This window comes from Zonotrichia leucophrys, chromosome 8 (assembly GCF_028769735.1).
Source record: "Zonotrichia leucophrys gambelii isolate GWCS_2022_RI chromosome 8, RI_Zleu_2.0, whole genome shotgun sequence".
NCBI lineage: Eukaryota > Metazoa > Chordata > Aves > Passeriformes > Passerellidae > Zonotrichia > Zonotrichia leucophrys.
In genome coordinates, this window is record NC_088178.1 from 3,340,625 (window position 1) to 3,368,089 (window position 27,465).

Below are 27,465 nucleotides of genomic sequence, written 5' to 3' on the forward strand. Positions count from 1 at the left end.
GAGCTGTGCCACCTTGGCTGCCATGGAGATTCCCACCCAGCAAAAACCAGGACACGATGACCAGTGCCACTCATTCCATCCCCCAGGGATGTCAGTGCCACCACCCAGACACGAGCTGGCAATGCTGACCCCAAAGAGCAAACAGCGCCAGAGCAGGTGATGCCAGTGGTGAGCACTGCCCTCCCACTGGGGAAGAAAATCCCAAAGACAGAAAATCCCAAAGACAGAAAATCCCAAGACAGCAGCTGCTAAAAAGCATCCCGAGTTTATTTGCCATCGCTTTCCCTCACGGCGAGGGGGTGACTGTACACATCTCATGCCAACACACTGAGGCAGGGTACAAAAGCAACGCCCTGGGCCCGAATCCGGGGGCAATTTGGGGGGATCATTTCTCCCCCAAGACATGGCAATAAATAAGGTTTTATTCTTTAAAATTTTTTATTATTATTCTTTTTGTTGGGTTTTTTTTTTCCTTTTTATTCCCCCAGGAAAGAAGACTCTCACTTTCTGGAACTGTACAAAATTTACACAGCGAGGGGAGGAGGCATTTGGCCTTGTTGAAGGGGATGGGAGCAGCAGGCACAGCTCTGCCCCGTCCCCCTCCCCACCAGGGCCGGAGCTTGGCACGAAGCAGCACCCAAGGCTGGGGAGGGGGAGGCACGTGGATGCAGCTGGGGCAGCTCCTGCAGCACCAAGGCACCCAGCTGGGGGGGCAAGGAAGGACAAGGACAGACCAGTGATGTGCTTTCTCGTGTGGCTTTTCTTTTTTTTTTTTTTTTCTTTTTGTTTTTTTTTTTTAGTATTTTTTCCCCTCTGCTTCTGCAGCCTGCACAGCTCTGGAAGGAGCCTGGACTAACTGGATCCACCCCCAGCCCTCCCCGAAGGGCAGCCTGGGATCATCAGCATCACCCCAGAGATAGGGAGGGCACAGGGACCCCATGGCGAGGGCATCCCTGTGGGGCTGGGGCAGAGCTGGGCAGAGAGTGTGGGGCTGGATCTTATCCGTGGGGCTGAATGTCTGAGGGCAGGGGCTGTGGCTGTGCTGGGAGACATGGGCATGTGGCTTCGAGCAAGGGCTGGTGCTGAGTGAGCCTGGCCAGGAGCAGACCCCGTGGGGCTGGTGGGATGTGCCAGAGCCGCCGGGATCCTCCCTGGCTGCCTGCACTCCCCCTTCAGTGTCACCAGACCCACGGCACCAAAGGAGGAGGGTGACTCACACCAGGAGCATCTCACAGCCCCATCTCCCCTTCCCACCACCACGCAGGGCTTCTGCAGCTGACAAAATTCCTGTTCCCCCATAGATGGGAGGAATTTTTTTGCAATGCCCTCATAGCAAAGGTTGCCCACCTCTCTCACCCACCCCTGCAGTGGCTGCTGTGCCGGTGCCAGCCCCAGGCAATCCCGGCTGGCCCTGCCTTGGCACAGCCTGGCCAGCGGGCATCCCGGGATGGAGGCGATTTGTTTTTATTCCTTCCCCTCGTGTGACCACGGTACAAAGCAGCGACGCTCCTGCGTGCCCGGGGATAAATCAGTGCCGCTGGGCCAGGAGCAGGCAGGATGGCCCCTGGGCAGCGGGGCAATGCCCCCGGCAAAATAAACCCTTCTACAATATAGACTTCTCTGTCCGCGGAGGCTCCGGGCAGCGCCGAGCTGCGTTTCAACACCATATGGAAAAATAACTCTGGAGAACAGCAGCGGTGCTCGGCAGGGCTGCGGGGCTCCGCGGGGCCGGGATGGGCTCTGCCACCCCCGAGTGTTCTTCTCTCCCTCCCGCCGGCCCCGCCGCGGCCGGCTCCTCTCTTGTGCTTACACCCAAAGGCATCCGTGCATCCCCCGCCCCGGCCGCGCTGTCCCCCCTCCCTGCAGCCCTGCAGGGCCGATTCCCTCGGGATCTCCCGGGCAGGAAGCTCAGCCGCCGGCGGTGCCCTCGGTGCTGCTTGCGGGCCGGGGGAGCGCGGGGGGCCGGGGCGGGGGCGAGCAGCGCTTAGAAGGGAGGGTGATCCATGTCGTCCAGCCAGGAGGCCGGGCTGGTGGGAAAGTCTGGGTACCCCACGCTGCTGCCCGTGGAGATGTCGGAGGTGGGGCCCCCCCCGGCCATGGCCCGCAGCGTGTGACTCACCCCCTGCGCGCCGGGCGCCAGCCCCAGCCCGCCGTCCAGGGCGTAGTCCAGCCCGTTGAGCAAGGGCCCGTGCGCCGGCAGCGACGAGATGGAGGACGGCGACTGCGGGAGGCCGTAGGGGCTCCCGTCCCGCAAGTCCTGGTACGTCTGTCCCGTGCCCTCCATGGAGAAGCCGCCGTTGAGCAACTGTCCGCCGGCCACGTCCCCCACGGAGCCGTAAACCCTGCTGCTGCTGTTGTTGTGGCCGAGCTCGGAGAGGATCTGCTCGTCTGCCGGGGACAGGAGGGAGAGCGGAGGCGGGCGGTGAGCGCCGGGGGCGGCCCCGCGTCCCCCCGGGCCCGCTCGGGCGCCGCGCTCACCGCGGAAGCTCAGCTCGCTGTCGCTGACGCCGCAGTCCTCGGCCGAGCTCTCCTTGTCCACCTTCGCTCCCCCGCGGCTCCGCTTCACGCTCTTGTAGAACTGCCCCCAGCGATGCCGCCCCGCGTCCTTCTTGAGCCGCTTCTCCTTGGCCCGCCGGTTCTGGAACCACACCTGCGGCGGGCAATGGGCACATCGGTGGCACCGCGGCCGCCCCGCCACCCTGGCGGTCCTGCATGGCAGCAGCCCCGCGATCCAGCGCCTCTGCAGCCCAGCACCCGTGAAACCCAGTGCTCCATCATCCTGGCACCCCTTACATGCCAGAACCCCTACATCCATCCCAGTACCCCTACATGCATCCCAGCACCCCTACATCCATCCCAGCACCCCTACATCCCTGCATCCCAGCATCCTGGCATACCAACATTCTGGCACACCAACATCCCGGTATGCCAGCTCCCACACCCCCATGCAACCCAGCATTCCTGAACGCTGCAAACCTGCATGCCAACCTCCTAGCTCCCACATCCCCATGCAATCCAGCATCCTAAACCCCTGCAGCCCGGCTTCCAGGCGCCCCAATGCCCCTGTGACCCCTGCACCCCTAAACCCAGCCCCCAGAGGCTGCATGGCCCCTCTCTCGGGGCAGGGTGAGAGGGGCACCGCGGCCTCACCTGCACGACCCTCATGTCCAGCCCCGTCTCGGAGGAGAGCTGCTCCCGCACATGGCGGGCGGGCTTGGGGGAGTTTTTGTAGGCGTTCTTCAGCGTCTCCAGCTGCTTGGCCGTGATCGTGGTCCGGGGCCGCTTCGCGCCCGCCTCGGAGTCATCTGCAAGCCAAGGAGCCGGTAGCAGCCCCGAGCAGCAGCAGATCCTGGGGAAAACCTCCCCAAAAGCGGCCGCCCCGAGCCCGCAGCGCCGCTTGCCGCGGGTCACCCAGCGGGCACGGAGCCCCCGAGCGCGCCGCGCCCCTGGCAGCCCTTTCGGGGTGCCTACCGTTCTGCTTGGCCGTCTCGTAGTCCTCCTTGCAGACCAGCCGGCCGTCCTCCATCAGGTAGAACTCGTCGCCCGTGGCCAGCTGGCGGCTGCAGATGATGCAGGCGAAGCAGTGCAGGTGGTACACGAAGTCCTGGGCCTTGCGCACCACCTGGGTCGGGGGGATGCCCTGCTGGCACGCCGTGCATTTGGTCCCGAAACGCCTGCGGGGGGAACAGGGAGACCCTGAGCCCCCCGGCCCGGTGGGGTTTGGGGATGGGCAGAGTTGAAACCAGCGATCAACCTTATTATGCGTGACACTTCACACGGCGGGGGTTTATCTTCCTCAGAGCGAGAGAGCGGCCTAATGGAGCCCAGCAAGGTTTGATTTTAATGATTCTTTTAACTAATGCTTATAGGCTGCCTGATTTTTTTCCCCTGCAAGGACAGTACATATTTCATCCACATTAATACCAAATAAATTAATTACGCCGCCCCGCTGGCATGATGAATCCCAGATTAATGCGGAATGATGGGGCTCTTACACCACAACGATGGCCTGGCAGGGGCGTGGGGTGGGGTGGGGCAGAGCAGAGCTGCCAGCTCGGCTGCAGGGTGCAAGGTGCGGGTGAGAGTGGGAAAAGAAGCGTGGAAGGAGCACGGTGCAAGGAGGGTGTGAGCAGCGTGAAAGAAACGTGCAAGGATGGCACAGGACACGCAGGGAGTGGGGAAGGCTCATGCAGTGAATGTGAGTGTGCAAGAATGCTGCAGGAAGTGTGCAAGAGGGGAATTCACTGAATGAAGGGTGACTCGTGCCTTGAGGAGGAAGCCAAAAGTCAGTGGATGTTGCACAGGTGTTTTTGGTAACAGACGCTGTGGGACTGAGCTGGGGCAGATCCCCACCTCCCACTGGCTCCACAGGGCTCTGTGAGGTCTCCCCCGCTCCCCAGAGCAGCCCTGAGGACCCACAGAGCATCCAGGTGACAAAGCTCAGAATAAAACTGCCCTGTCTGCTTTGAAGGAGCAGGAACAGGAGCGCCCCGAGCGCCCCAATCCCTCTGGCCCAGCCCGAGGCTGCGGGGACAGGCAGTGACATTTGGGAGTGCAGCCACTCCAGGCACCTCTGGCTGTCCCCCGAGGCCTGAGCAGCTCCAAAAATCACCCTCGAGCCCCATGGCTGCTCATCCCCGCTGGAAATCCAGGGCACAGCCACCACGGCTGGGACTCTGAGGCTGTCCCTGAGCCACGCAGGTGTCACCAGGGATGGGTGGCAGGTATGGGCACGGGTGGTGCCAGCAGGATTTTGGGGTGCTGGAAGCAGAAGGTGAGAAGGGAAAACCTGGTTTGTGTCATTTTCTGGGCTTGTATCCTAAAGGGAGAGTGTCTGGACATCCGCTGGGGACACCTCAGCTCTCCCGGAGTCAGAGGGGAGGGAAGGTGGGAGAGGAAGGGGGAGAGAGGGAGAGGGGTGGAGAGGAGATGGACAGGAGAGAGGGAGGGAGGGATGAGGGAAGGATGGAATGGAGGATAAAGGGAGGCGGGGTGGGAATGGAGGGGAGGAAGGAGGGTGGGAATGGAGGGAAGAAGGATGGGAATGGAGGGAAGGAGGAAAGCAGGAGTGAGAGAGGGATAGGATGGACAGGGGATGCTTTTCTGCTCCCAAGGCTGAGCTGGTGCCCCCTCTGTCATCTCCATCCCCTGCCAATTCACCTGTAAAAGCCATTTTAACAACTGTCCCCACACCCCGGGGTGCTCCCACATCATCTGGGGACACAGCACCCGGGACAGAGCCAAGGACCCAGAGCTGCAATTTGGGGGAAGGAAAAAAAAAGACAAAAAAAAAAAAAAAAAAAATCAAAAATCGATCTGATCCTTTCCAAAGCAGCTCCTGCATTGCCAAGCGCCTCCGAAGTTGGGCTGAAATCCTCCCGTGCCCTGCAGGTTCCCCAGCCCCAGATCAATGCGCGGTTAAGGAAAGGTGAGGTGCGAGCGCGGCGCTGCTATTGATTGGCACCAAATAATCCAGGCAGGACCTCATCTGAGAAAGTCGCTGATCTTTCAACTCCAATTAACATTGATTACCCGCACCTTTTGGGCGACTATTTAAACGACTCGGAGATTAATAGGCTGGAAAATATCAGAAGTGAAGTGTTATTACCCGGGCTGGAGTGGCCGCTCTGACCGTCTCCGGGAAGGAGAAATCCGAGCTGCATCTTTGCTCCTGATGCCTGCTGAGGATCTGGGAGAGCCTGGGGATGGCAAGGCAGGCGAGTCCTGTCTAGGGACGGACCGGAATGGCTTTAGGGTTGCGCTGTGGGGTGGTGGGGACAGCCGGTGTGGCTGGTCCGGAGCGGGAGGTGACGGCACAGGGGTGGCTTTAGTGCCCGAGGGCCTGAAAGGCACCAGGATCCAACCCCCAGCAAAAATCCTTCTCTATCCCTTGGGAAAAATCCCAAAATTCACCGGCAGCCAGGGACCGGAGCATCCTACAGGCAAAGTCCGTTTTTAATGGGGAACGGGTTGTCCTGTGTCCTAGAGCAGGGAAATGCCAAGGCTGGGGCATCGCACGGCTCAGAGGCAGCTGCCAAGGCAATCAAAGGAGGGTTTCACGCTAATGGGAACAAAAAAATTATTAAAAACAAAACAAAAAAGAGGTAAAAGGTGAAGGGAGAGAAACAGCATCATTCATCAGATCCCGAGGAGGCGAGGGAGGCACTCGGGAGGAAGGGAAGAGGCAGCGCTGTCGCTGTCGGAGCCTTGCGCGGGTTTCTCCTGCCCTCTAGCTCCGAGCGGGGCCATGGATCGGCCCCAGGATGTCACCCCGGGGGCTGAACACCGGCACGGGGCAGGGACAGGAGCGCCAGCGAGATCCGGGGCTTTGCCACGGGCACATCCCAACAACAGCATCCACCCGGCGGCGGCCGCAAAGCACCGACATCCCCTTATCGCCACAACACCACCAACAAGCGGCATGAAGATTTTTGGAGAAATTATGCTAAAATTGGGCTGCGCAGGCAGGGAGGCGCTGCCTCGGGGAGTGCTACTCACTTGAAGAAATCCTCCTTGCAGTAGACGCTGCCGGCCCGGGAGAAGCAGCGCTCGGCCAGCTGCATGTGGCAGTCGGCGCACTTGAGGCAGGAGCTGTGCCAGTGGCGGTCCAGCACCTTGAGGATGAACTTGTCCAGGATGTGCTGGTTGCAGCCGGCGCACTGCGGGATCTCTGCCCGGAGGGGATGGAGAGAACAGCAGCGTCAGCCACCCCAAATCCCTGCCCGGCCACATCCCGGGGGGTTTTGGGGATGCCACCCCTCAAATCCCCGCACATCCCCTTCTGCAAAGCTTTGCCAAAATCCGCCGGGACAGCCGATCCCGGCTGGATCAGACACACACACACACGGGGTTTTTCCTTCCTCACCCCGTTTTTCAGGCCGTGTTTTCCCCTGCACGCCTCTCCCCCGCTCTGGAATGGCACAACCACCAAGCAGGGACAGCGCTTGCAGCCCCCACTGACTCACACACAGAGAAACAGATGGATTTTGGGGGGAAAAAGATAAAAAAGAAAAAGGCTTTAAAAGAAAAAAAATATTAAAACAACCAACCAAACAAACAAAGAAAAAAAAACACCAAGCAGAAAAATTTTTAAAGAATAACATTTTTTTAAAGGAAGAAAGATTTTAAAAAGGAAAAAATATATTAAAAAACTAAAAAAAAAAGGAAAAAAATATACAGAAAAATGAAAATTACAAAATGGGAAATTATTATTTAAAAAAGGAAAAAGGTATAGAATGAAAAAGGATTTTAAAAAGGAAAAAAAAAGATAAGAAATATATAAAAAGCGATGAAGATAAAAAAGCAAAAAGATTTTTTAAAGGGATAAAAAAAAAGATGCGAAATAGGTAAAAAGCGAGGAAGATAAAAAAGGAAAATATTTTTAAAGGAAAAGTATTTAAGAAGGAAAAAATCACAAGAAGGAAAAATGTTTTTTTAAAAAAAAAGGAAAAGGAAGGAAAGGTTCAAAAAGGAAACAGGAAGAAGGAGAAAATTAAGCAGAAACAAAAAAAAAAGAAGAGCAAAAAGAGAAACAAAAAAACGTGAGGGAAGAGAGGAAAGGAATGGTACAGGGGAGGAAAAGAAAAAAAGGAAAAGGGGGGCAGGGAGAGAAAGGGGAATGGGAGAGAAAAAGAGGAAAAAGGGAAAGAAAGAGGAAGGAAAGGAAGAAAAAGAAGGGAAAAAGAAAAGAAGGGCGGGGGAAAGAGGAAGGAACGGGCAAAGGAGGAAATAAAGAGCGGGGGAAGGAGGAAAAAGCACAGGAAAATCTCACATTGTTCCCGCCTCGAACAACATTATCTCAAAATCCTTTGGGGTCCTGCCACGTTCCTCATGTGAGAGCGGCCGATCCCGTCCCTGCCCAGCTGGACAGTGACAATCCCCCTCAGACCACGGCCACTGCTTCTGCCCCATTAACCGCACCAGAAATTAAAAATAAATGTTTCTACCGCTTTAGAGGTCCCTCTTTCCCTTCTTGCTTTGGGAACCCCGGGGTGCTTGGCTGCCCTCCCTCCAGCACGGATTTCCAGGCTGGGTGTGCGGGACCCGCTTGGGAGCAGCGCGAACGCCGCAGGCACCGGCCCCAGGAAATCCTGAAATCCTTCTGGGTCGTTCCATAAACGCGTGTGCATCTCCGGGAGCCACGTTTTGTGTCTAAATGATTATTTCTGTAAACACGGGTGTGTTTGCGTGCACCCGTCCGACACTCTCGCAAAGCCAACAAAGAGATTTCCCCTTCCTAAAAGCAGCGACGCAGCTCAGTTTCAACAAGCAAACAACCGCAGCCGAGAACAGGATATCTCCCTTCAAATCTCCAAAGAAAACTGATTTTTTTTTTAAAGAGGAGACCGATTTTCCTTCCAATTTTGCTGTAGATCCACGGCATCCCCACGCACAGGTGCCTGTGTGTGCAATGGTGTCTGTGTGCAAACACGGGATGATAATAATAAAATAATAATAATGACAAAAGTAATAATATCAACAATAACAAAAGGGGGAACTGCCAGGGGAACCAGGAGATGTCCCTCTGGTCGGCAGAGAGAAAATATCTCAAATTCAAGCCCCTGCTTTGAGCTTTGCCACAGAGGCAGCTGCCTCCCTGCCTCGCCTTTATCGCGCTCGTTTTGCCTGAATTATTTTATAGAACAGGAATAAAGTTAATGGGTACAATCGGTACGTCGGGAAGGAGGCGCTGCCAGGCCGGTTTTGCCCACCAGCATTCCCAGTTTGTGTGCACAGGGGGTTTGGATGCTCCTCCTGGGGGGACACAGCCATGGGGTGCCCCCTCTCCACCGGGCACCACCGGGGCCATGCAGCGGCCTCGGTGCCAACCTCGCCCCGGGGCAGGGGGGAATTTGGGGGTCCCCTCTGCCCCCAAAGGGAGGGCACAGCACATGTGCATCCCGGGCGGGATTTGGCCGCATCCCACCAAAGCCCGTGGGCAGATCCGCAATCCCCCCCACACACACACCTCCTCCCCGCGCTCCCTCCCACGCACGGACACCCAACGCTGCCGTGATTTATCAGCGGCAGCTCCATCCCCCCATTCCCCCCTCCCCGACGGGAAAAATTAGAGAAATATCGATTGGAACGAAACAAACGGGCCGGGGGCCGCAGTAATGCCCCAGAGCGCAAAGGGGAGCGGGGGGAGATGCACCGGGCACCGAGGGGCACGAACAGCCAAGTCCCGCTCCGGACTAACAAATCCCGGCTCTGGGGATGAGTTCTGCTCCGGACTAACAAACCCCGGTATTTGGGGATCAGTCCTGCTCCGCTCAGGGGCAGGGATGGAGCCCAAGGGTGCCCGGGAATGCGGGGAAAAGCGGAGCCCAAAGGGGCCCGGGCCGCCGGTACCGGAGGCTGCACCGAGCCCAAGGGAAGCGCCAGTCCGGGATTCCTTCAAAAGTCTTTCTGCCGGGAGGAAAGCTCGTTCCTTCACATGTAAAAAAGCTTCCAATTCATTTCAGTGCTGCGGGCAAACGACTTTCTCGGCGGCGATCAATCACTGCCCCGCTCCAGCCCCTTGGCCCGAGCCTGCCGGCAGCCGGGCACTGTTCCCGCAGCCTTTGGCACAAGTTTGGGCTCCGGTGAGATTTGCAAAACAATATTCATAAATAATATTCGGAATTTTATTTTTAACGATCCCGTCTGCAAGGCGAAGCGAGGCCTGCCGGGGGGGGAGAGGCAGCTCGGCTCCCCAAAATCCTGCAGAAGGAGATGCTGTAGGACACGGCCGCTGCTAAAATAAACTGGTGGCTAAAGGGAGAGGAAAAGCTGTGATTTAATAGCGATTAAAAATTGAAATGTCACGGATTTTCCTCTCACACGCGGTGAAATATCGAGGTGCTGCTGGGGGCTCCTTGGAAAGGGGTTCCCTGACCAGGGAGAATTTCCTTCGTGCTCTGTGTCACTGAGGCAGGATCAGGCCCCAAATCTGTCACGACATGAAAGCAGGTGGCTGGGAGCTGGCAGCGGCCGCAGGGCTCAGCCTGGGGCAGCGGGAAAACCACAGGAGGACGATTTCCAGCAGCCCAGCCTCATCTATTTTCTTTCTGCCATTTTTTTTTGGCGCATAAATAAGTACAATATTAATTATTATTATTATTGTTAATAATAATAGCATTTCTAGAGATACAAATAGCAATATTCGTAATAATAATAGCTATAAAGTAAAAATAATAATAATAATAATAACAACAATAATAGTAGTAGTAGTATCTCGTTGGATTCTTCCCAGCTAATTCTTGCTATCCATCAGTCAGTACAGGAATGACAATGTCATGGGCATGAGAGTTTGGTGGTCCCGGGAAGGGCCAGCTCAGGGAGCTATTCTGGAGCAATGCAGCTCCACGGTGGTTTGGGCACCTCATTTTTCTCTTAAACCAAGGGATTCCGAGGCCATAGACGTGACCCAGCGACCCAGAACCGGCCTGGCTCGGGATACGGTGGTGGGACAGACCCTGCGTGTCCCTGTCCCTGCCCCGGCTCTGTGCCCCTGACCGCGATTTTCCTTCCCCTCTGCTGCGGTGGAATTGGCTGAACGGGCCCTCCTGTTCAAGCCTCCCGCAGCTGGGACCGGACCGAGCCGGGGGATAACGGCGGCAGCTCCCGCGGCGAGAGGCAGCACCGGAAAACGCACGGAAAACGAATTCCAGCCTCCCGGGGGGCCGGGGCCCGGAGCGGGGGGAGCCTGTCCCGGAGCGGGCACCCCCGAGCCCCCCGAGCCCCCCGGCCGGGCTGTCCCGCCCCGCTCCACCGCCCCAGGTCCCTCCCCGCAACTTTCTCGGTGCCGCCGTGGGAGGGGGCCGAGCATCGCCCTGGTGGCCCCGCTGGGGTCCCCCCATTCCGGGAGCGCCGCGACGCCCCGCTCTCGGCAACGGGGAGAAATAACCATAATAATAACAATAATAATAATAATCACAATAACAACAGCAGCAATTCCCGCGCAGGAGGTTCCCCCCCCGCCCGCAGCCCATGGGCGCACCGGGGCACGGCCGAACCCCACCGGGATCCACGGGGGCATCCACAGTGCCCGCGGGATGCGGGGCTCGGCGCTGTGAGAACCACAGCGGTGACAGACACCCCCCGTGGGTCACCCACAGCTCGGCTCCAGCATCTCCTCGGGGCGCTCCATCCCCACGGGCTCCATCCGCCCTGCGCGCACCCCACGGACGCGCCACCTGTGGCTGCAGGGCTGCAGCACCCACAGGGACACGCAGGGGATTTTTTGGATGGACGCGGGTGCGGCGGCATCGCTCAGCCGGGCTCGGCATCCCGGTGCCATCCCGGTGCCATCCCGGTGCCATCCCGGTGCCATCCCGGTGCCGCGCACGCACCGCCCTGGGCCCCTTCCCACCGCCGCCTGTCGCGATAAACGATATCAGCCGGGTGTCGTGCGCTGCGCGGGGCGGGCGGGGGCCGGGGCCGCACACTCACTCACACTCACACTCATATTCACACTCACGCTCCAATTCACGCTCACACCGCACAGCCGGAGCCGCGCCGTCCCCCCCGTCGGGGCCGGGCCCGCACCGCCCGCTGCCCGCCCGCCCCGGGGCTCCGCTCTCCCGCCCGCACCCTCCGCATTTTCGCGGCCGTGAACGGCGCTGCGCGCTGGGGAAAACGAGCGGAAAGTGCAGAACGGGAGCGAACGGGAGCGGAGGCACCTGTCTGCCCGCAGGGCGCTGCCCCCCGGCCCGGGGCCGCCTTTGCGGCAGGGAGCGAAGGAGGGAGAAGAGAAAAGCGTCCTTACGTTGCACCGGCACACCGAGGATCTCGGGAAGCCCCTTGACAGCCCCTTCGGCGGCGAGCGCAGAGCTTTGCATCATTTTATTGGCCCGGGGGGCGGCGGAGGGGAGAGAAGAGGGGCGGGAGAGCCGCGGGCCGGGCCGGCGGAGCCCGGCGGCGGGAGGTGCCGTGTCCCGGTGCCGTGTCCCGGTGCCGTGTCCCGGTGCCGGTGCCCGCCGGTGCCGCCCGCCTCCCATTCATTCCCCTGCGGGGAGCGCGCCTGACGTCACCGCCCGCAGGGGGGCGGGGGCGGGACGGGCCCCCCGCAGCCAATCAGCGCCCGCTCCGCGCCAGCGGGGGCGGGGCCTGAGGCGAGGAGGCGGGGCTTGTGTGGCGGGGGCGGGGCCTGCGGGGAAGGGGCGGGGCCGGGCCGGCGGTGCCTTTGGGGACAGAGAGGGACACAGAGGGACAGAGAGGGACGGGCCCAAGGCCGCGGGCGGGCTCCGCTCCCGGGGCTCCAGGACCCGCTCCCGCTCCATGGAAGGCGCTGGGGAGTCCCCGTTCCCGGCACAGCCCCAGCCAGCCCTGTCCCCGCTGGGAATGGAGGCTCAGCCAAGGGGCCCTTCCCTGGCCCCGGCGGACAGCGGCGCATCCCGAGGCACCGGGAGCTCCTGCCCAGCGGCTGCCACCCCGGCCACGGCCAGCCCTGCTTCCACAGGGCGCTGTGACACATCCCTGGGGCCCGTGCCAATGGTGGCTCCCCAGGGACAGCTCTGGGCACGGACAGAGCCGGCCCAGCCTGGCAGCCCGATGGCCGGGGTGGCACAAGGGTGGCAATGCCCAAGGGCTCGGGGTGGCTGCGGCCACCGTGAGGATCCCCGTGGGGCTCTGCTGAGGGAGAACCCTGAGACAACGCAGCCCCAGCGCTGATGTGGCTGCACCTGGCAGCCAAGGGCTGAGCAAGGAAAGTCACCGAAATGGGGCTGAAGTTAGGGTGGGTGCCCCCAGCATCACCCTTTCGTGCTCACCGTGCCACCAGCTCGGGGACAATGGTGTCAAATGTGCTGGGCCATGCCGCTCTGCTCAGAGAACAAGGCGAGGCTCCCGAGGCGGCACAGGCAGCTTCTGGCAGGTGAGGGAGGATGCTCACCCAGCCCAGAGCACGGCTCCGGTGTGCCCATGCCAAGCCTTCCTTTCCACACTGTTAGCAAGAGGATTTTCCCACCTGGAAAAACTCGAAACCCTGCCCCGTCAGGAAATGTGCGGATGGGACAAGCCAGCAACTGGAAAAAGATGTTTAAAAATAAAAGTAATAAAACCTAAGAAATGTATTAAGCCTGACGGTTCCTTAGAATAAAAAATTTGAAGTTTTTCTATGAGATGCTGGGGTTTGACGCCCCAAAGCTCCATTTTTACCAACAAACCCCCTTCCCCCTCATATGGCAGCTCTGTGCACTCATACAGGAGAGAGCTCATCCCTGCAGTTCACCGAGCGTCAAAATCTGCTTCCCACCCCAGGGAGGAGGATCCCAGCCCCTCCCATCCCATCCCGTCCCATCCCCTCAATCACGCTGAGGCTTCTAAGTGCATTAGGCACCGCCAGCCCCCGGCCGGCCCCGGCCACCTGCGCTCCGCAGCCCCCTGGGGCAGGGCCACCGTGTCCCCAAGTCCCCAGCCTGGCTCCCGACACGCAGAAAGGCAGGTCCTGCAGGCAGATTGACGAGAGAAGTTCAGCCGGACGCACGGACAGACGGACAGACGGACGCTGCCCCATCGCCGCCCCGTCCTGCTGCTTTGCATTTCCAGCCTATTTCCCTAATTATCGCACCGCTGCCGAGAGTCACCGCGGTCTCCCAGCTCTCCTGGCACGCTCTGATTTATCTCTCAGCCGGGATAAGAGCTCCCTCCACCCCCTTCTCCTCGGGGAATTCAATTTTCATTCATTTTTCTGCTTTGCCAGATTGATGCAGCCCCCTCTGCCCTGCTCTGGATCACTCCTGGCAGCGCTGAGCGGGCAAAGGGAGCCGAACAGCGCCGAGCCCTCACCGTGGGGAAGCATCCTGCTGATGGGGGGCTGCCACCCCAAAAAAACCACCCCAGCAGCATCTTCCCAGTGCTGGCTCACACATCTCCCCGGCAGAGCCTTCATCCCTTCCTCTCCCGGTAGCACGGCTTTGTTCCCCTCCGTCCTTCCTGCTGTCCATCTGTTCCTTATGCTGGTGGGGATCTTTTGGTCTCTTTAGGGATTTTTTAGGTCACTTTGGGCTTTTTGGTCTTTTTTGAGTTTGTTTTTTCCCATCTCACATGGTTGAGATGGGCATGAGGTGCTTGCCCAGCAAACCCTCTCTGTGCCACCCAAAATGCTGCTGGGTCCTGGTGGTGCCCAGAGAGGGGGGCTACATGTGGTGGGTGTGAAATGTTCCACCTTCAGGCTTTCTCCTCCTCCCAGAGCTAAACCAGAGCTAAGGCTCGATGGTGACCAGCCTGCAGAAGGGTGATTTTCATCAGGTTGCATTTCTGGGGCACTTTTGGGGGGCACAGATGCCCTGCTCCTTCCTTGGCATTGCCTGGAGCCCTGTGGCCCTGCAGCCAGGGGAAGAACCGAGCAGCGTGAGGCGATGATGCAAAACCCAGAGAGGAGCAGGGATGCTGCTCCCACCCCTTCCCTGCTGGATTCATGGTTAATAAAATGCAGGTAAATCCCAGAGCCTGTGACAAGGCACAGAGCCAGCCTCCCTTGTGTGCCCCAGCCCTGGCACATTGGAATTAGGGCTGGCTTGGACACTGTGGCACCGAGGGGGACATCAGTGCATTGTCCCCTGGTGCAACAAGGGGGTTTCCGGGCAGAATTGGGGAAATGTAAAGGAATATAGGGAAATATAAGGAAAACTGGAAACTCTAAGGTCCTGACTCGTGCCTGGGGGTGCGAGTGCAGCTCTGTCCCAATCAGCAAACCGCAAACGGGGTTGGAGGTGCCAGGGCGCCGAGCTTTGTGCCACCCGTGCAGCGAGTTTGCCAGGTGTCAGCCCAGCTCCCAGAGTCCCCTCGTGTGACAGAACCAGCTCCTCCAGAACAACGTGGGGACATCCCTGCAAGTCCAAAGCCGCCACGGCCACCTCTTGGCATGAAGCCATCTCCCGAGCCCCACCGCCCCCAAGTCTGAATTATCCCAATGATTCCCCCCTCCCACTCACATCCCTATAGCAGGACAAGCACACCGAGAGCCGGGTACTCACCAGCAGCCAGGGAAAGCCTCTCCCCTCGCAGGCAGGGGCGTTGCTAATTGTAATTGAAAATTAATCGGCGCTCAGCGAAGCCCCGGTGATTTTATGGCTGCAGCGCGGGGATGCCGGCGGAGAAAGGCTCGTCCCTGTGCCGAGGAGGGAGAGGGAAGACGGGCAGGGCTGGAGGGAGCGAGCGCTGAAGGGGTGGGAAGGTGCCTGGCTGTGCGGGGGGCTGGCCACCGGCCTGGCGGAAAATTAAATTGCACTTGAGGGTAAATTGTATTAGGGAATAGCGGCCGCCCCTGAGGCCATTTGGGTAATTAGCCCCAGGGAGCCGAGGCAGAGCCGGGAAGGGGTGACCCCATCAGGGAGGGCACCTCGGGGGCTCGGGCTGGGTCCCCAGGACAGCCTGTGCCACCTGCGAGTGTGGCCACAGCAGCTCCCGGCGTGCAGGGTGAGGGGGACCTGTCCCCAAGTCATCCCGAGAGGGGGACACAGAGTGGGGACACAGTGTGGGGACACTCCGAGCCTGCAGCAGCCCCGCTGTGCCCCGCACTGGGGCTCCCCGGTGCTGGAGGGGGACAGCCCGGTGCCACAGCCGGGAGAGCCGGGCCCGGGAGGATCGGGACTGCACCAAACAGGATTACGGAAAGTCCATTTACCGGACTCTCTTTTTCCTGCGCGCACAGCAGCTTTAGGCTGCGGGCCTGCCGGGGATGCTAATCTGGGCATCCCGCTAACCCCTTCCGGCAGCGCCCACCTCCCCGGCCCTAATCCCCCCTCCCGCACCTGCTGCACCCCCTGCCCGCCCCACAGCGGCATTTGGGGCTGAGGTGACCGCGGGCAGCCCCACACCGCAATCCCACACAGGGGAGCAGCTGGCGGGGGGGAGTTATTGATGCTGGGGATGAACCCCCCAGGGAAATCAAGGAGAAGGAGGCAGCAGGGCCGCAGCGCTCTGCCCATCCATCACCGGCGGTGGGCAGGGCCGGTCCCGGCTCGGGGGAGCCCCAGCCCCGCTGCAGCCCCAGGCCGAGCGGGACAGAGCTGGCAGGACACGGGTGCCAGCCCCACAACGCCTGGAGGCGGGACCACGCACAAACACTAAAGGAAAGACGGAAGGACACAATTTATTTGACGGGCAGGGGAGGGAGGAAGCGCTGGAGGAGCCAGAGATCGCAGCAGCGGAGCTGAGCGCCCTCCTCCCCATGCCGCCAGCCTCCCACCTGGGCAAAGTGAAGATATCAAGAAAAAGGCTCCAAATCGGATTGACACCCCCCCTCCCCCTTAATAAAGTTTATTATCGGCCGGGCTCTAATCCTTTTAAATCCCCCACGCGGGGGGATGGGCCAGGATTAGGGGAGGGCAGCGTAATCCCAATGAATTTGTTACAGGGGGATTTAGACAGCGCTGGGAGAGCAGATGGCCCCGGCCCTGGCTCTGGAAAACAACCATTTTCCTTAATGATTCCTAACAAGGATAAAAGGGCAGAGAGAATCGGGGACAGGCGCAGGGGGCCCACGCCCACGGAAGTCCCGGTCCCCAGGGATGCTGCCGTGTGTCTCCGTGCTCCGAGCACGGGCATGGTCAGCACTGAGCTGCAGCTCCACAACTCGTGCCAACTTTATTCCAGCAGCTTCCTCTGCCTCCTCCTGCTTGAGGAGAAACCAGGAGCCAGCCCTGGGGATGTACAGGGGGCAGCTGTCCAGAGGGGCATCATCCCCAAGGAAAAGGCAGGAGAAAACATACAATGGTAATTAAAAATATTGAAGGGATTTTTAAACCAAGTGTTCTTCCCGAGGTGGGGTGGAGGCAGGAGCACCAGGGACATCAGGAATGGGGCGGGGTAGTCCAGCACACCCACGTGGCAGGGACCAGCCGACACAGCAGGGCAGGGCAGGCATCGGCAAAAATAATTTATTCCACTAAGACAAGCAGAGAACGAACAACAGCGTGGGGAGGGGGCGAGCAAGGATGGGGAGGCCCCGGGCCACATCTCAAAGAGAGGGGACACAAAATGCATCTGAACCCATGACTGCTGCCCCCACCCAGCAGTGTCCCCTTTCTGGGGGGCTAAACCTGCACCCTCCAGGCCCCACTAGTGGTTGGACCCCGATGGGCTGCTCTCCAGCACAGGACTGGGCTCCCAGTGTGAAACCAGCCCAGTGCCAGGGAGCGCCTGAGGGCAGCTGGGTGCCAGAACACAAACCACCGTTCATGTCCCAGCTCCCACCTACCCAAAAACATGGCACGACGACTGGAAGGGGGATGCTCTGACACCTCCTTCCTCCCAAATAGAGCTTTCCACCCCTTACCCCGGGTGAGGCAACTGCCTTAGCAGGACAGCTCCTGAGGGGGACGTGCCAGAGCCCTGCCCGCTGTGGCACAAATCGCTGTCCCAGGGCTGTCCTGCCTCAGCAGCTCACCCACCCTAGGAAGCCCCCCAGCCCTCTCAAGCCATGGGGAAGCCAGGGCGGCCTTTCCGGGCGCGGGTGCGCAGGCGGAAGAAGGTGTACATGCCCAGCAGGCACATGGAGGAGAGGAAGTACAGGGCCACGCACAGGCTGATGTCCAGGCGGGAGAAGCCCAGTCCCAGCACCCGCAGCCAGGGGCTCCTCCGCAGGCCCTCCGCAGCCCCCTCCTCCTCCTCGTGGTCCCGGAGCAGGACGCCGGGGGCGCGGCGGCGCTCCCTGCCCGCGGGCAGGGCCATGGTGTCCCGCTTGCTGATGCGGCGGCGCCGGCCCGCGGCCGCTCGCAGCGCCTGGCTCTTGAAGTGCTGCTCGCTGAAGGAATCCAGGTCCACGATGTCCTCGCTGCCGTCCCGCAGCTTGGGGTTCAGCCGCACGATGCTGGGGCGCCGCGGCTCGGGGGAGTGCCCCGGCGCTCTCGGCTCTCCCTCCGCCTCCCTTTCCTCCTCCTCTCCTCTGCCCCTCTCCTCCCGCGAGCCCTCCGTGCCCAGCCTGGCGCCGGTCCCCTCCCTGGCCGCGGGGATGGGGTCGGGCTCGGCGTAGTCCATGTAGATGTTGGTCGGGGAGAAGTGTGCCTTGAGGAAGGTGACCACGGCCGGCTCCTCCCAGGCGTGGACCCCCCGCTCCTCCTTGTGGCACTGGGGACACAGGTCCGGCGGAGGCCACTGCAGCTTGGGGAACTTGGGGTCCTCCGTGTCACCTCCTGCAGGGACCGGGGGTGAGACAGGACATGTGATGCACCCTCCCCCTGTATCAACACCCCGGAGGATCCAGCAGCTGGGGATGGGGACATTTGGAGGAGCCTCCTCGGGAGGAGGGGTCCTCTGAGGGCAAACAGCAGCTTTGGGAAGCTCCCTTTAAGGAGCATGTAAGATCCAACTGTATCTCTGGGGCCACCTGATGCTGCATGACCAGCTGCTGTCCCCTGGGATGGGGGACAATAACAGCGGGATGTCCCCACTGCTCCACCCTGCAGCCATTTGTCAGACCCATCCAGGAGGAGGGAAGGGATGTTCCTCCAGCTCAGCTCCCCTGCTGGCAGCCCCCTTACCTGCCAGGCGAGCGTTGACCTCGTTGTGGTGTGACCAGAGCCAGAGGATGGCCTCCTCCCTGCTGGCCACCCTGTCCATGGACTGGGCTGCCATGGCCTCAAAGTGCTCGGCGCACTCCTGGCAGCCGAAGAAGTGCCGGACGTAGCAGCGCATGGTGCTCAGCACCTCCAGGGGTAACTCTGGGGGAGCAGAGCACAGGGGTGAGCCTGGACCCCTCTGTGCCACCAGCACAGTCCCACAGCTGAGGCAGCAACCCCACACCCCAATTCTCTGTCTTGTCCCCCCATGGAAACTGCCCCTGGATGAGATGAAGCAGGGGAAACAAGCCTTTGTCCTCATGCAGCATCCCTGCCTGTGCCAGAGCTCAGCTGGACACTCCCTCCCTGAGCCCCTGATCCCCCAGGGACTGCAGTACCTTTGTCAGGGCCGTTCTGGGCAGCCTGCACAGTCAGCAGGTGGAAGATGGTCCAGAGCCCACAGGGGTAGCCACGGAAGTGGCGCTCACTGCCCTGGCAGCCCACCCAGGTCACGTTGGTGGGGAGCACCGAGGGGTGGGAGGCCTGGTGGACAGACGGACACGGTGTGATGGGGCTGGCAGGCAGTGCCAGCTGGGGGGAAAGGGGCAGAGGTAAGGATAGCAGGGGCTGGGGGTTCCCATGGGCATCTTACATCTCTGTTATTCTTCATGGCCTCCTTCAGAACTGTGCGGGGCAGCTCGGGCTCTGTCCAGTTCCTCAGCCAGGCATCCAGAGTCTGCAGGTAGGTCTGCACACAGGGGCGCCCTGGGAAGTACTGCAGAGGGGGGACAGGGCTGAGAAAACACAGATTTCATCCTGGGAGCAACAGGGCAGCACCAGCATCCTCTCTGCTGGACAGCAGCGTGGTCCTGCCAAGGTTTTGGTGCCTGTCTCTGAGGGGTTGGGGGCTGCAGCTTGTCCCCCCACCCACACAGGGGTAGCAAGGCCCCTGTGTGGATGTTCAGGCTCCAAGCCCCAAGTGAGGGAGGCAAAAAGCCACTCTGTCCATAAGTCTGGCAAAGCCGATTAGCAGCTGCACTGTAAAACCACTCCTGGGACAGGAGCAGCCTGGCAGCCTGTGCCACCAACAGACAGACAGACTGACTGACCTGTGGGGAGGAAGGGACACCAGCACCCAACAGAAGCAAAGGAGAAGTGAAAAGAAGGAGGAGTTTGCCGAGTCTGAGCTGTTCTTCCTCCAAGGCTCATGGGGAATCACATGAAAACACCCAAATTTGCAGGGGAATTATCTGTGACCTGGCAGTTGTGCTGCCAACAGTGCCCCCTGACTCCTTGCACACAAGGCTTTGCTGTGTGATTCCCTGCCTCCAGGAACCATTTTTCCCCCATTAGGACTTTTCCCCCTTTCCTTTCCTTTAATACCTCTTGGGAGTGCAAGGGTTAAGGCTGGGACCTGCTGGCTGAGCTCCCCCAGGCTGAGCCCTGGGCTGCAATCCTGGGGATGCTGCTCCGTCCTGTGGATGAGCAGGGCAATGGCAGTGCTGGCTCAGCGTCCCCGGGGAAGCACCAGCACCCTCCACCCACTGCTGCAGCTCATCGAGGGGAAACTTGGCAGGAAGAATTAAAAATGGATCAAATAAAACCATTGCTGCTCCCCAGCACACTTACACCCATGGGCAGGGAGCTGGTGTCACGGGGATTTATTTCCCTATTTCTGTAGTTCACATTGAAGGGAGAAAGAGTGAGGGCAATGGTTGGAGGCAGGCAGAGGAACCAGATGAAGCTCTGAGGACTTAAGGCACGTGTCTGGAGCTCTTTCCTGGGGGAGAGCAGGGGGTGTCTTGCACATCAGTGAGGGCCATGCAAAGTCCAAACTGAGCATGAGACCCTGGGTGACAAAGGAGGGAGTAAAGAAGGAGGGCATGGCCCCAGTCTGCTAAGCAGCCTGGGCTGGGACAGGGATTGGGATGGAGACAAGGCTCCTGCAGGCTCAGTGGAGGAACCAGCCAAATGCAGCAGGACTCCTTCACAGCAGGAAATTAAACTGCCCTGCTTGTGCTGGCTCAAAGCTCTCAGTCACTTCAGCTGTGCCAGGCCCAACATAGAAGAAAAAAGGAGACCTTAAATTAGACTTGTCTGGAGCCTGACTCAGAGTGGGAGTTCCTTTCCTGGACTATTATCAAAGGAGCCTGCAGAGACTGGCTCCTTGAGCTGAGCATCCAGACCAGAGGACAAACCCCTGTGATCATCTCTGACAGCCCAGCAGGTGACAGCCTCTCTTCTGAAAAGACCTCCTGCCTCAACACCTCCTACAGGTGATGATCCCACTGCCACCAAAGCTGGCAACACCCACCTTGTTTGAAACACTCTTAGCTCCCTGTGGGACTCTGGGCTGAGTCTGGAGATCCACATGGATGAGGACTGCCATGGGACACACTGAGCACCAGGACACCAGGCTGCCATGCTCCACTACCAGCGAGTGCTGGGGCACGGTGGCCTGCACTGTTTGCACTTCATAGACAGACAAATGGAGGCACAGGCAGTTCCCCCCCAACACCCAGAGCTCCTCACCTTCACCAGCGTGGCCACGTAGCACTTGAAGGCAGCCAGCTGTGCTCCCGACAGCGAGGAGGGCCGGGCGGCCTCCACCCGCAGCGAGTAGTGCAGCGCCGACTCCAGGTCGGCCATGTACAGCTTGGAGCTGGGGAGGGCAGCACAACACGAGGCTCCATCAGCCACTAATCCTCACAAACCCCAGGGCTTTTCCCAGCGCCAGCCCCTCGCCCGCCCGGCCCGGATTGCCCAGCAGGGGGAGGCAGGCTCTGACCGGTCGGCTCGCAGGGGATGTGACACGCGGTCGCTGTCGTTGAGGCTGCTGGCCGTGGCGTTCAGCTTGTAGGAGCCGCGGGTGATGCCCGTGAGCGTGCGCAGGTAGTAGGTGTAGAAGGAGCGCGCCTCGATGTGCCTGCCAGGAGGGAGAAGCACTAAGTCCCTCGTCCCTCCCAAACCTGACCCCAAGGAGATGAAGGCCTAGCCAAGTGGGTACTTCAGGCTGGGGAGGGAGCAAGGGGTGCTCCATACTCTCCATCTGCCCCAGCAGTGGGCAGACGTACATCCTAGAGCGGAGCTGAGCCCAGGCAGCCATATCATGCCCCCTCCAGGCAGATGTGGGAAGGGAATGGCTCAGTCACAAGGATTTTCCGGTGTTCCAGCTCCAGCTGGGGCTGGCAGTGCGGTTCAGTGCCCACCAGCAACCTCCCACCAGCCAGTCCCGTTCCTAATGCACCTTCCCACAAGTACAGAGGTGCACAGAGAGATGGGGCCCAAGGCTGGCACCCCAGCAGCACCCCCAGAGCCACCCCGCCGTGCCCCACACTCACACAGGCAGGCGGGAGAAGGAGCCGTTGCGGAGGAGCAGGTATCCAGAGGGGAAGGAGGTGACACCAAACTTCTGCACGAGCTCCTCCTCGCTGCTCAGCACCCTCCTCACCGCAATGTTCTCGTACTGCAGCATGTCCAGGGCCACCTGCAAGCCCCAGGGTCAGATGAGGGGGGCAGAGGGATTCCCCAGCCCCACCAGGGAGGCAGCAGAGCTGTCCAGTGCCCTGTGTAACATTTGGCACTGGCTAAGCTGTGTGCAAGCTGGGCAGGGAGGCTTCCTGGAGAGAGCTGCCCTGCCACAGGCACCCAGGAGCTATCAGGCAGCAGGCACACAGGCTCCAAGAGAAGTGGGGGATAAATGGAGCTGTACCCACCTCTCTGCCCACGAAGGAGTTGCTCTTCTCAAAGATGAGTGCCAGGTACTGGTCCTTGTTCCTCTGGAAGAAGGTGCGAACCTCCTCGGCGCTGCGAGAGACAGGAGCACGGCAGCAGGTGCCCCAGCATCAGCAGCATGCTCTGCCCTCCCCCTCACAAGGAGCTCCAGCCTTGCTCACTGGGATTTGGCAGGGAATGCTGCTGCAGGATCAGCCCCACTGAGCAGGCAACTCCTCCTGCTGAAGTTTCCAGCCTAGTTTTCTGCTCTGGTTCACAGGCTTTGAGAAAACCCGCTGGGCTTGGCCAAGGAGGTAGAAAACAAAGCACGGGCAGGGCAGGGCAGGAGGGAGCCGTAGGCTCACCCAGGGAAAAAAAACAGCAATGAACTTGAACCAGGGCTGGTTTGTTTTTTCTATGACACAGAGGCACCAGAGTACCTGAGGAAGGTGCCTGGCTCGACCATTGCTCTAGGAAATCCAAAGGCTCCTTCTCAGGACAATGCAGCAACTGCTTGCATCCAGCAAGGACAACTCAGATACCAACAAAATTGTACAGAATCAAGAAAACCCTTTTTCAGGACAGGAAAGGGTTTTCAGGACACAGCCTCACTCAGCATGGTATGACACTGCCATGTCCCAAAGAATTTGAGGTCCAGGAATTGCTTGCTCTAAGTCACACTAGCAGGTTCATTAGGAGATGTAACAACACGGCCCATGGACACAGCTCCACACTGGCCAGGTCATCTCCCTGGGACCTGGGTGATGCAGTAGCTGCTCCTTGCTCATCCTGGGCTCAGGATTTCCCCAGAAACCTGCTCCCCATGGGACAGAGGCCACCCTGGCCCCCTGCTGCCCCTACCTTGCTGGCTCCAGCGGAGGACAGGCGGGTGGCCAGGCATCCTGGCTCTGCTCAAGGTTGGTGATGATGGCGTGGCGCAGGTCCTCCACAGTGGCACTGGGATCTGCAGGGGGACAGGACACCAAGGGGTCAGCCCTGGGGAAGCCAATCCCAGGGGTTGAGCCCAGGGAAGCTGCCTGGAGCTGCCCCCCAGAGCTCCCTGATATTGCAGTGTATGGGAGGTGTGGGCAGCAGGGCCATTCACACCAGGGTAGAAAATCCCATGGCTCTGAATACTCACTGGTAATCCTTATCCCATCCTCTGGCTTCTTGCTAAAAGCTCTGAAGAACTGAAAGGGAAAAAAAACACAAGGGGAAACTGGAGTGAGTGTTTGGAGTGGGACAGGAGGCAGTGCAACCCAGCAGGATGAGGCTCCCAGCTCTGCCCCAGTTTCCCCACAACACTGTAGCATGCTAAATGACATGAGCCAGCACAGAGGAAGCTCCCAGCCATGTCCCCATCTTTTGGGGCATCCCCCAGAGGGGAAGGATGCAGGCATGGGCTGAGAGCCATGTCCAGCCAAGGGCTGAGCACTGGCAGGCAGTGGAGCAGGTGTCTCCAGGGATCCTAGGGAGGCAGCTGGAACTTTCCCAGTGCTCCCTGCTCCAGAGCTCTGACAAGGTAGGAAAAAGAGAGTTTTTCCACTCCTGGCCTCCCACAGTGGCTCAGCACCCAGGGCAGAGCCAGAGCAGAAACAGCAGGTTGCATCAGCCAGGTGTTTGCTTTGCAGGCTGGGCTGGGAGCTGGGACTGTTTGCAAAAGGTGCTCGGCAGGGACACGGGATGTGAAGCAAGTGACATCTTGGCACGGCCACGTCAGCACAATGTCCCTGCCCCAGGAGATGTTTCCATCAGTGTCCCAGGGCAGGGGGCACTCAGTGAGACCCCAGGGCAGGGCTGGGACCACGCCAACCTGTCTGAAAAACCCCAGATCTGACCCCACCTGGACCTGAGCCTGTAAGCTGGGACTGAAGGCATGTCTGATAAAACCCTCATGCCTGCCCATTCCATCTCAAGGCAATCCTGGTTTAACTGCTGGTTGTGGCACCTGGAGTGCTTTGGCTTCCTTGCTTGTGTTGGAGCACGGCTCCGTTTGCAGCGGGAAGCTCTGCAGAAGCTGTGTTGACACAGCTAAAGGGCTGGGCACACGCCCAGGAGGAGGGGTGGCTCCTTGCCAGCCAGCACAGGAGGCTCCCAGGAGTTCCAACCTCCCGCAGCATCCCTGTGCCCTCCTCCAAAACCTGTGCCTGCAACCTCTCTCTGCCCTCAAGCAGCCTTTCTTAAGTGTTTCCAATTTGGGATTCAGAGTCTCCCTCATCCTAGCAGAGATCCAGCCCCTGTATTTCACCACAAAACACCGTTTTGGCTTTCCCCCTCCTTGTTGCTCCATCGCTCAGCAGTTGCACCGGCTGCAGCCAGGACACAGCGTTGTTTTGGGGAAGGGTGAAACAGCTTCAGCCTGCAAAGCCCCAAGGGGAGCATTTTGGTGCAATACCCCTGTCAAGCCAATTGAGCAAGACAGGGACAGGCCAGAAGGCAAAGCACAGTGAAGCCCAGCCAGTACCCAGCACACGCAGCCTCACCTTCATGGTGGGGAAGCCGGTTATCCCAAAATCGGAGCACACTTGTTGGTTGTCCTCGTCGGCGCAGTCGATGGCTGCCAGGATCACTGCAGGCCTCCATTCTGTGGGGACAGAGGATGAGGTCAGCACAGCTCAGCACCCCCATGGCCCCAAAAACCACCCTCCTCCCCATGAGTGCTTGTGGAGACAGGAGAGATCTCCAGGGGCTGAGATCCTCCTGTCCAAGAACCACTGCTTGCCCCTCACAAGGGGATCTCCACCAGCAGAGATCCTATTGTCCAAGAACCACTGCTTGCCCCTCACAGGACAGTGCCTGATGGTTTCCAAGCCCAAACACCAGGGCTGTGCTCTGTGTTGGTGTGTGGTGCCCTACTTTCCAGGCAGCAGGAACACAGGGAAAGCCGTGTGAGGCGGGAGCCGGCTTTGCACGCCCTGCTCTGCCAGCGCTGGAGCACAGGCAGCTCTACCCAACACTGCCTGCCCGGCTGGTTCTGCCTGTCCAGCCTCTGCCCCAGCTCCCGGGAAGAGGACACCAGGAGAAGGGGAGGGATGGCTAGCCACAGCTCGGGGAGAGCAAGGAACACAGGCTCCAGTTTGTCTCACCCCAGACCAAGAGGCAACAACCCAAAACCAGCAGCCAGGCCAGGGCACTGCAGCAGAGCCTGCCCAGGTTCTCTGCATCCACTCCCCATTTGTGACTCCCCAGTGAAGAACAGCAGGCCCCTGGGGTAAAACACATGAACAAAAAGGGGCATGGAGGTATTTTAAGCAGCAGCCTCTGAAAACCAGCAGGAAAATGGAGAATAAAGCTCTGAAATGGCTTATTTATAGTATAGGACACCTTGCCTGTCCTGAGAGTGGGACAGGGAGGGACATGGTGCTGGCACACAGATGGAGCCCATGCTGCCCTAGGCCAGGAGCATGCTGGAGGCAGGGAAACACTGTCCCGTGTCGCAGCTGACGGGACAGGTGAGCTGCTTCCCACTGCCCTGGCACTCGTGGCACAGGAGAGCCGGTGACGAGCCCTGCTGCAGGGAGCCAGGCATGTTCCCATACTCATCTGCACGTGGTGTCCACAGGTCACCCCAGCATCCTCCCCGTCCAGCCCACTCCTACGAACATCCACCCGCGGGAATGGCAGCGAGGCTGCTGAGCAGCACGGGGGTGGCTTCCCCGCCCCGCCTCCATGGGCACACCATCCTCGCTCGGCCTCCGGAGCAGGGAGCCCTGGGGGAGCCCTCTTTTGGAGAGGGGCCAGGAGAGCCGGCATTGCCCCGCGGGGCCCGGGCACGCACCCCATTCCTCACATCCTGCCCGCTGGGGAGCTCTGACGGCATGCCCAGGGAGGGACGGCATCCCCTCGGAGGGACGGGATGCCCGGCCGGCCGCCTGACTCATGCGGCAGCCAGCGCGCTGTATCAATTAGTGCAATAACAGGGAGAGCCCCGGGATGCCGGGGGAGGCAGGATGAGTCCCGGCAGGACGAGGGGCCCAGCAGCGGGGTGTGCGGGTCCCCAGGCGCGGCTGGCACCGGCCAGGCCGGGCATCAAGGTCAAAGCCGGGAACAAACCAGCTGGGATCAGCGCCCAGCAACCTGCCGGCCCTATCTCTGCTGGCACCGGAAAGTCTGGGGGACAGCGGGACACCCCCGATGCCTGGGCAGGCTCAGCCTGAGCTTCCCCCTGCCAAAGGGGGTGCAGGGATGCTGCTGAGCCAGGCCTGGGTGTGGTGCGGGGGGAACCCGGACACCGGGAGGGAGCAGGGCCTTCCCACCCGGCTGACGTTCCAGGGAGGCTGGAGCTGGGCCGCGGGGGGATCTCGGGCAGCTGACAGAGGGTAGGGCAGAGCGGATTGAGGGACGGCGCTGGGAAGGACACGGGATGTAGGGATGCTCACGGGAACGAGGATGCAGAGCCCGGGATGCAGGGAGGATTTAAGGGCGCGGGCAGAGAGGAGGAGGACGGACAAGGACGCAGGAGGGACTGCAGGATGCTCCCGGTCTTGGGGGAAGCGGGACCCCTGCGCAGGGACACAGGGAGGACGATTTAGGGGTGCTGAGATGAACAGAGGCGCAGGGGAATTTGACAGTGCCGGGGCAGAGACAGCGGGTGCTGACGGAAGAGGACAGAGACAGGGATAAGGGGTGGGGTGTAACAAGCTCAAGGGCACGGGGGGATCGCGGAGCCGAAGGGGAGGGCAGGCGGGGATGAGGGGAAGGGGGGCCAGCGCGGCCGGGGACTCACCGCGGATGTCGTGGGCCAGGGCCCGCCATGTGGGCGCGAAGTGGATGCAGTGCCCGCACCAGGAGGCGAAGAACTCGACGGCCCAAGCGCTGCTGGAGCCTAGCAGCCGCCCCTCCGCCTCCGGCCCCAGCAGATCCAGGGGGTCAGAGGCCGAGTAGAGGCGGCCGGGCCGCGCCGCGGGCACCCGGAGCAGCAGGAAAAGCAGCAGGAGGGGCGGGAGAGCCGCCGGCCCCCCGCGGCCCCCGGCCCGCGCCCGCCGCCGCCACATCGCCCGCCAGGCCGGCCGGCACCGCCCGGAGCCGCCTTTAGCGCCCGGAGCCTCCCGTAGCACCGCCCCCGGGGCGGGGCCGGCACCGGGGCCGGGGCTGGGGCGGGGCCGGCGCGGGGAAGCCCCAGAGCGGCCGCGGGCACGAACGCGCGGCCGCAGCCCCGGCACCGGCCCGCAGTAGGCCTGCAGCCCCCTCACAGCGTGGGGAGGAGCCCAGCACTGCCCCCCCACCCTTTGCTGCAGTGTTACCCTTCCGTCAGGGGACAAAGGGC

General features: G+C 60.5%; 2 protein-coding genes across 3 annotated transcripts; both read right to left on the reverse strand.

Annotated features, from left to right (window-relative positions):
• Window positions 1–270: 270 nt before the first annotated feature.
• Window positions 271–11,918, reverse strand: LHX4 (LIM homeobox 4). Of its 2 annotated transcripts, XM_064719672.1 has the most exons (6): window positions 11,750–11,918; window positions 6,499–6,670; window positions 3,472–3,674; window positions 3,151–3,305; window positions 2,479–2,650; window positions 271–2,388 (listed from the first exon to the last, which is right to left on the reverse strand). In XM_064719672.1, the coding sequence occupies exons 1-6, from the start codon at window positions 11,823–11,825 to the stop codon at window positions 1,985–1,987; spliced, it is 1,182 nt and encodes a 393-aa protein (XP_064575742.1). In that variant the 5' UTR covers window positions 11,826–11,918; the 3' UTR covers window positions 271–1,984. The 2 variants fall into 2 exon arrangements, with proteins under 2 accessions (XP_064575742.1, XP_064575741.1); XM_064719671.1 differs by having other exon boundaries at window positions 271–2,650.
• A 4,933-nt stretch (window positions 11,919–16,851) lies between these two features.
• Window positions 16,852–27,233, reverse strand: QSOX1 (quiescin sulfhydryl oxidase 1). Its single transcript, XM_064719930.1, has 12 exons — window positions 26,926–27,233; window positions 24,683–24,783; window positions 23,341–23,389; window positions 23,061–23,163; window positions 22,202–22,292; window positions 21,827–21,972; window positions 21,274–21,411; window positions 21,018–21,147; window positions 19,138–19,260; window positions 18,884–19,028; window positions 18,468–18,647; window positions 16,852–18,119 (listed from the first exon to the last, which is right to left on the reverse strand). The coding sequence occupies exons 1-12, from the start codon at window positions 27,191–27,193 to the stop codon at window positions 17,401–17,403; spliced, it is 2,193 nt and encodes a 730-aa protein (XP_064576000.1). The 5' UTR covers window positions 27,194–27,233; the 3' UTR covers window positions 16,852–17,400.
• Between the last annotated feature and the right edge of the window lie 232 nt (window positions 27,234–27,465).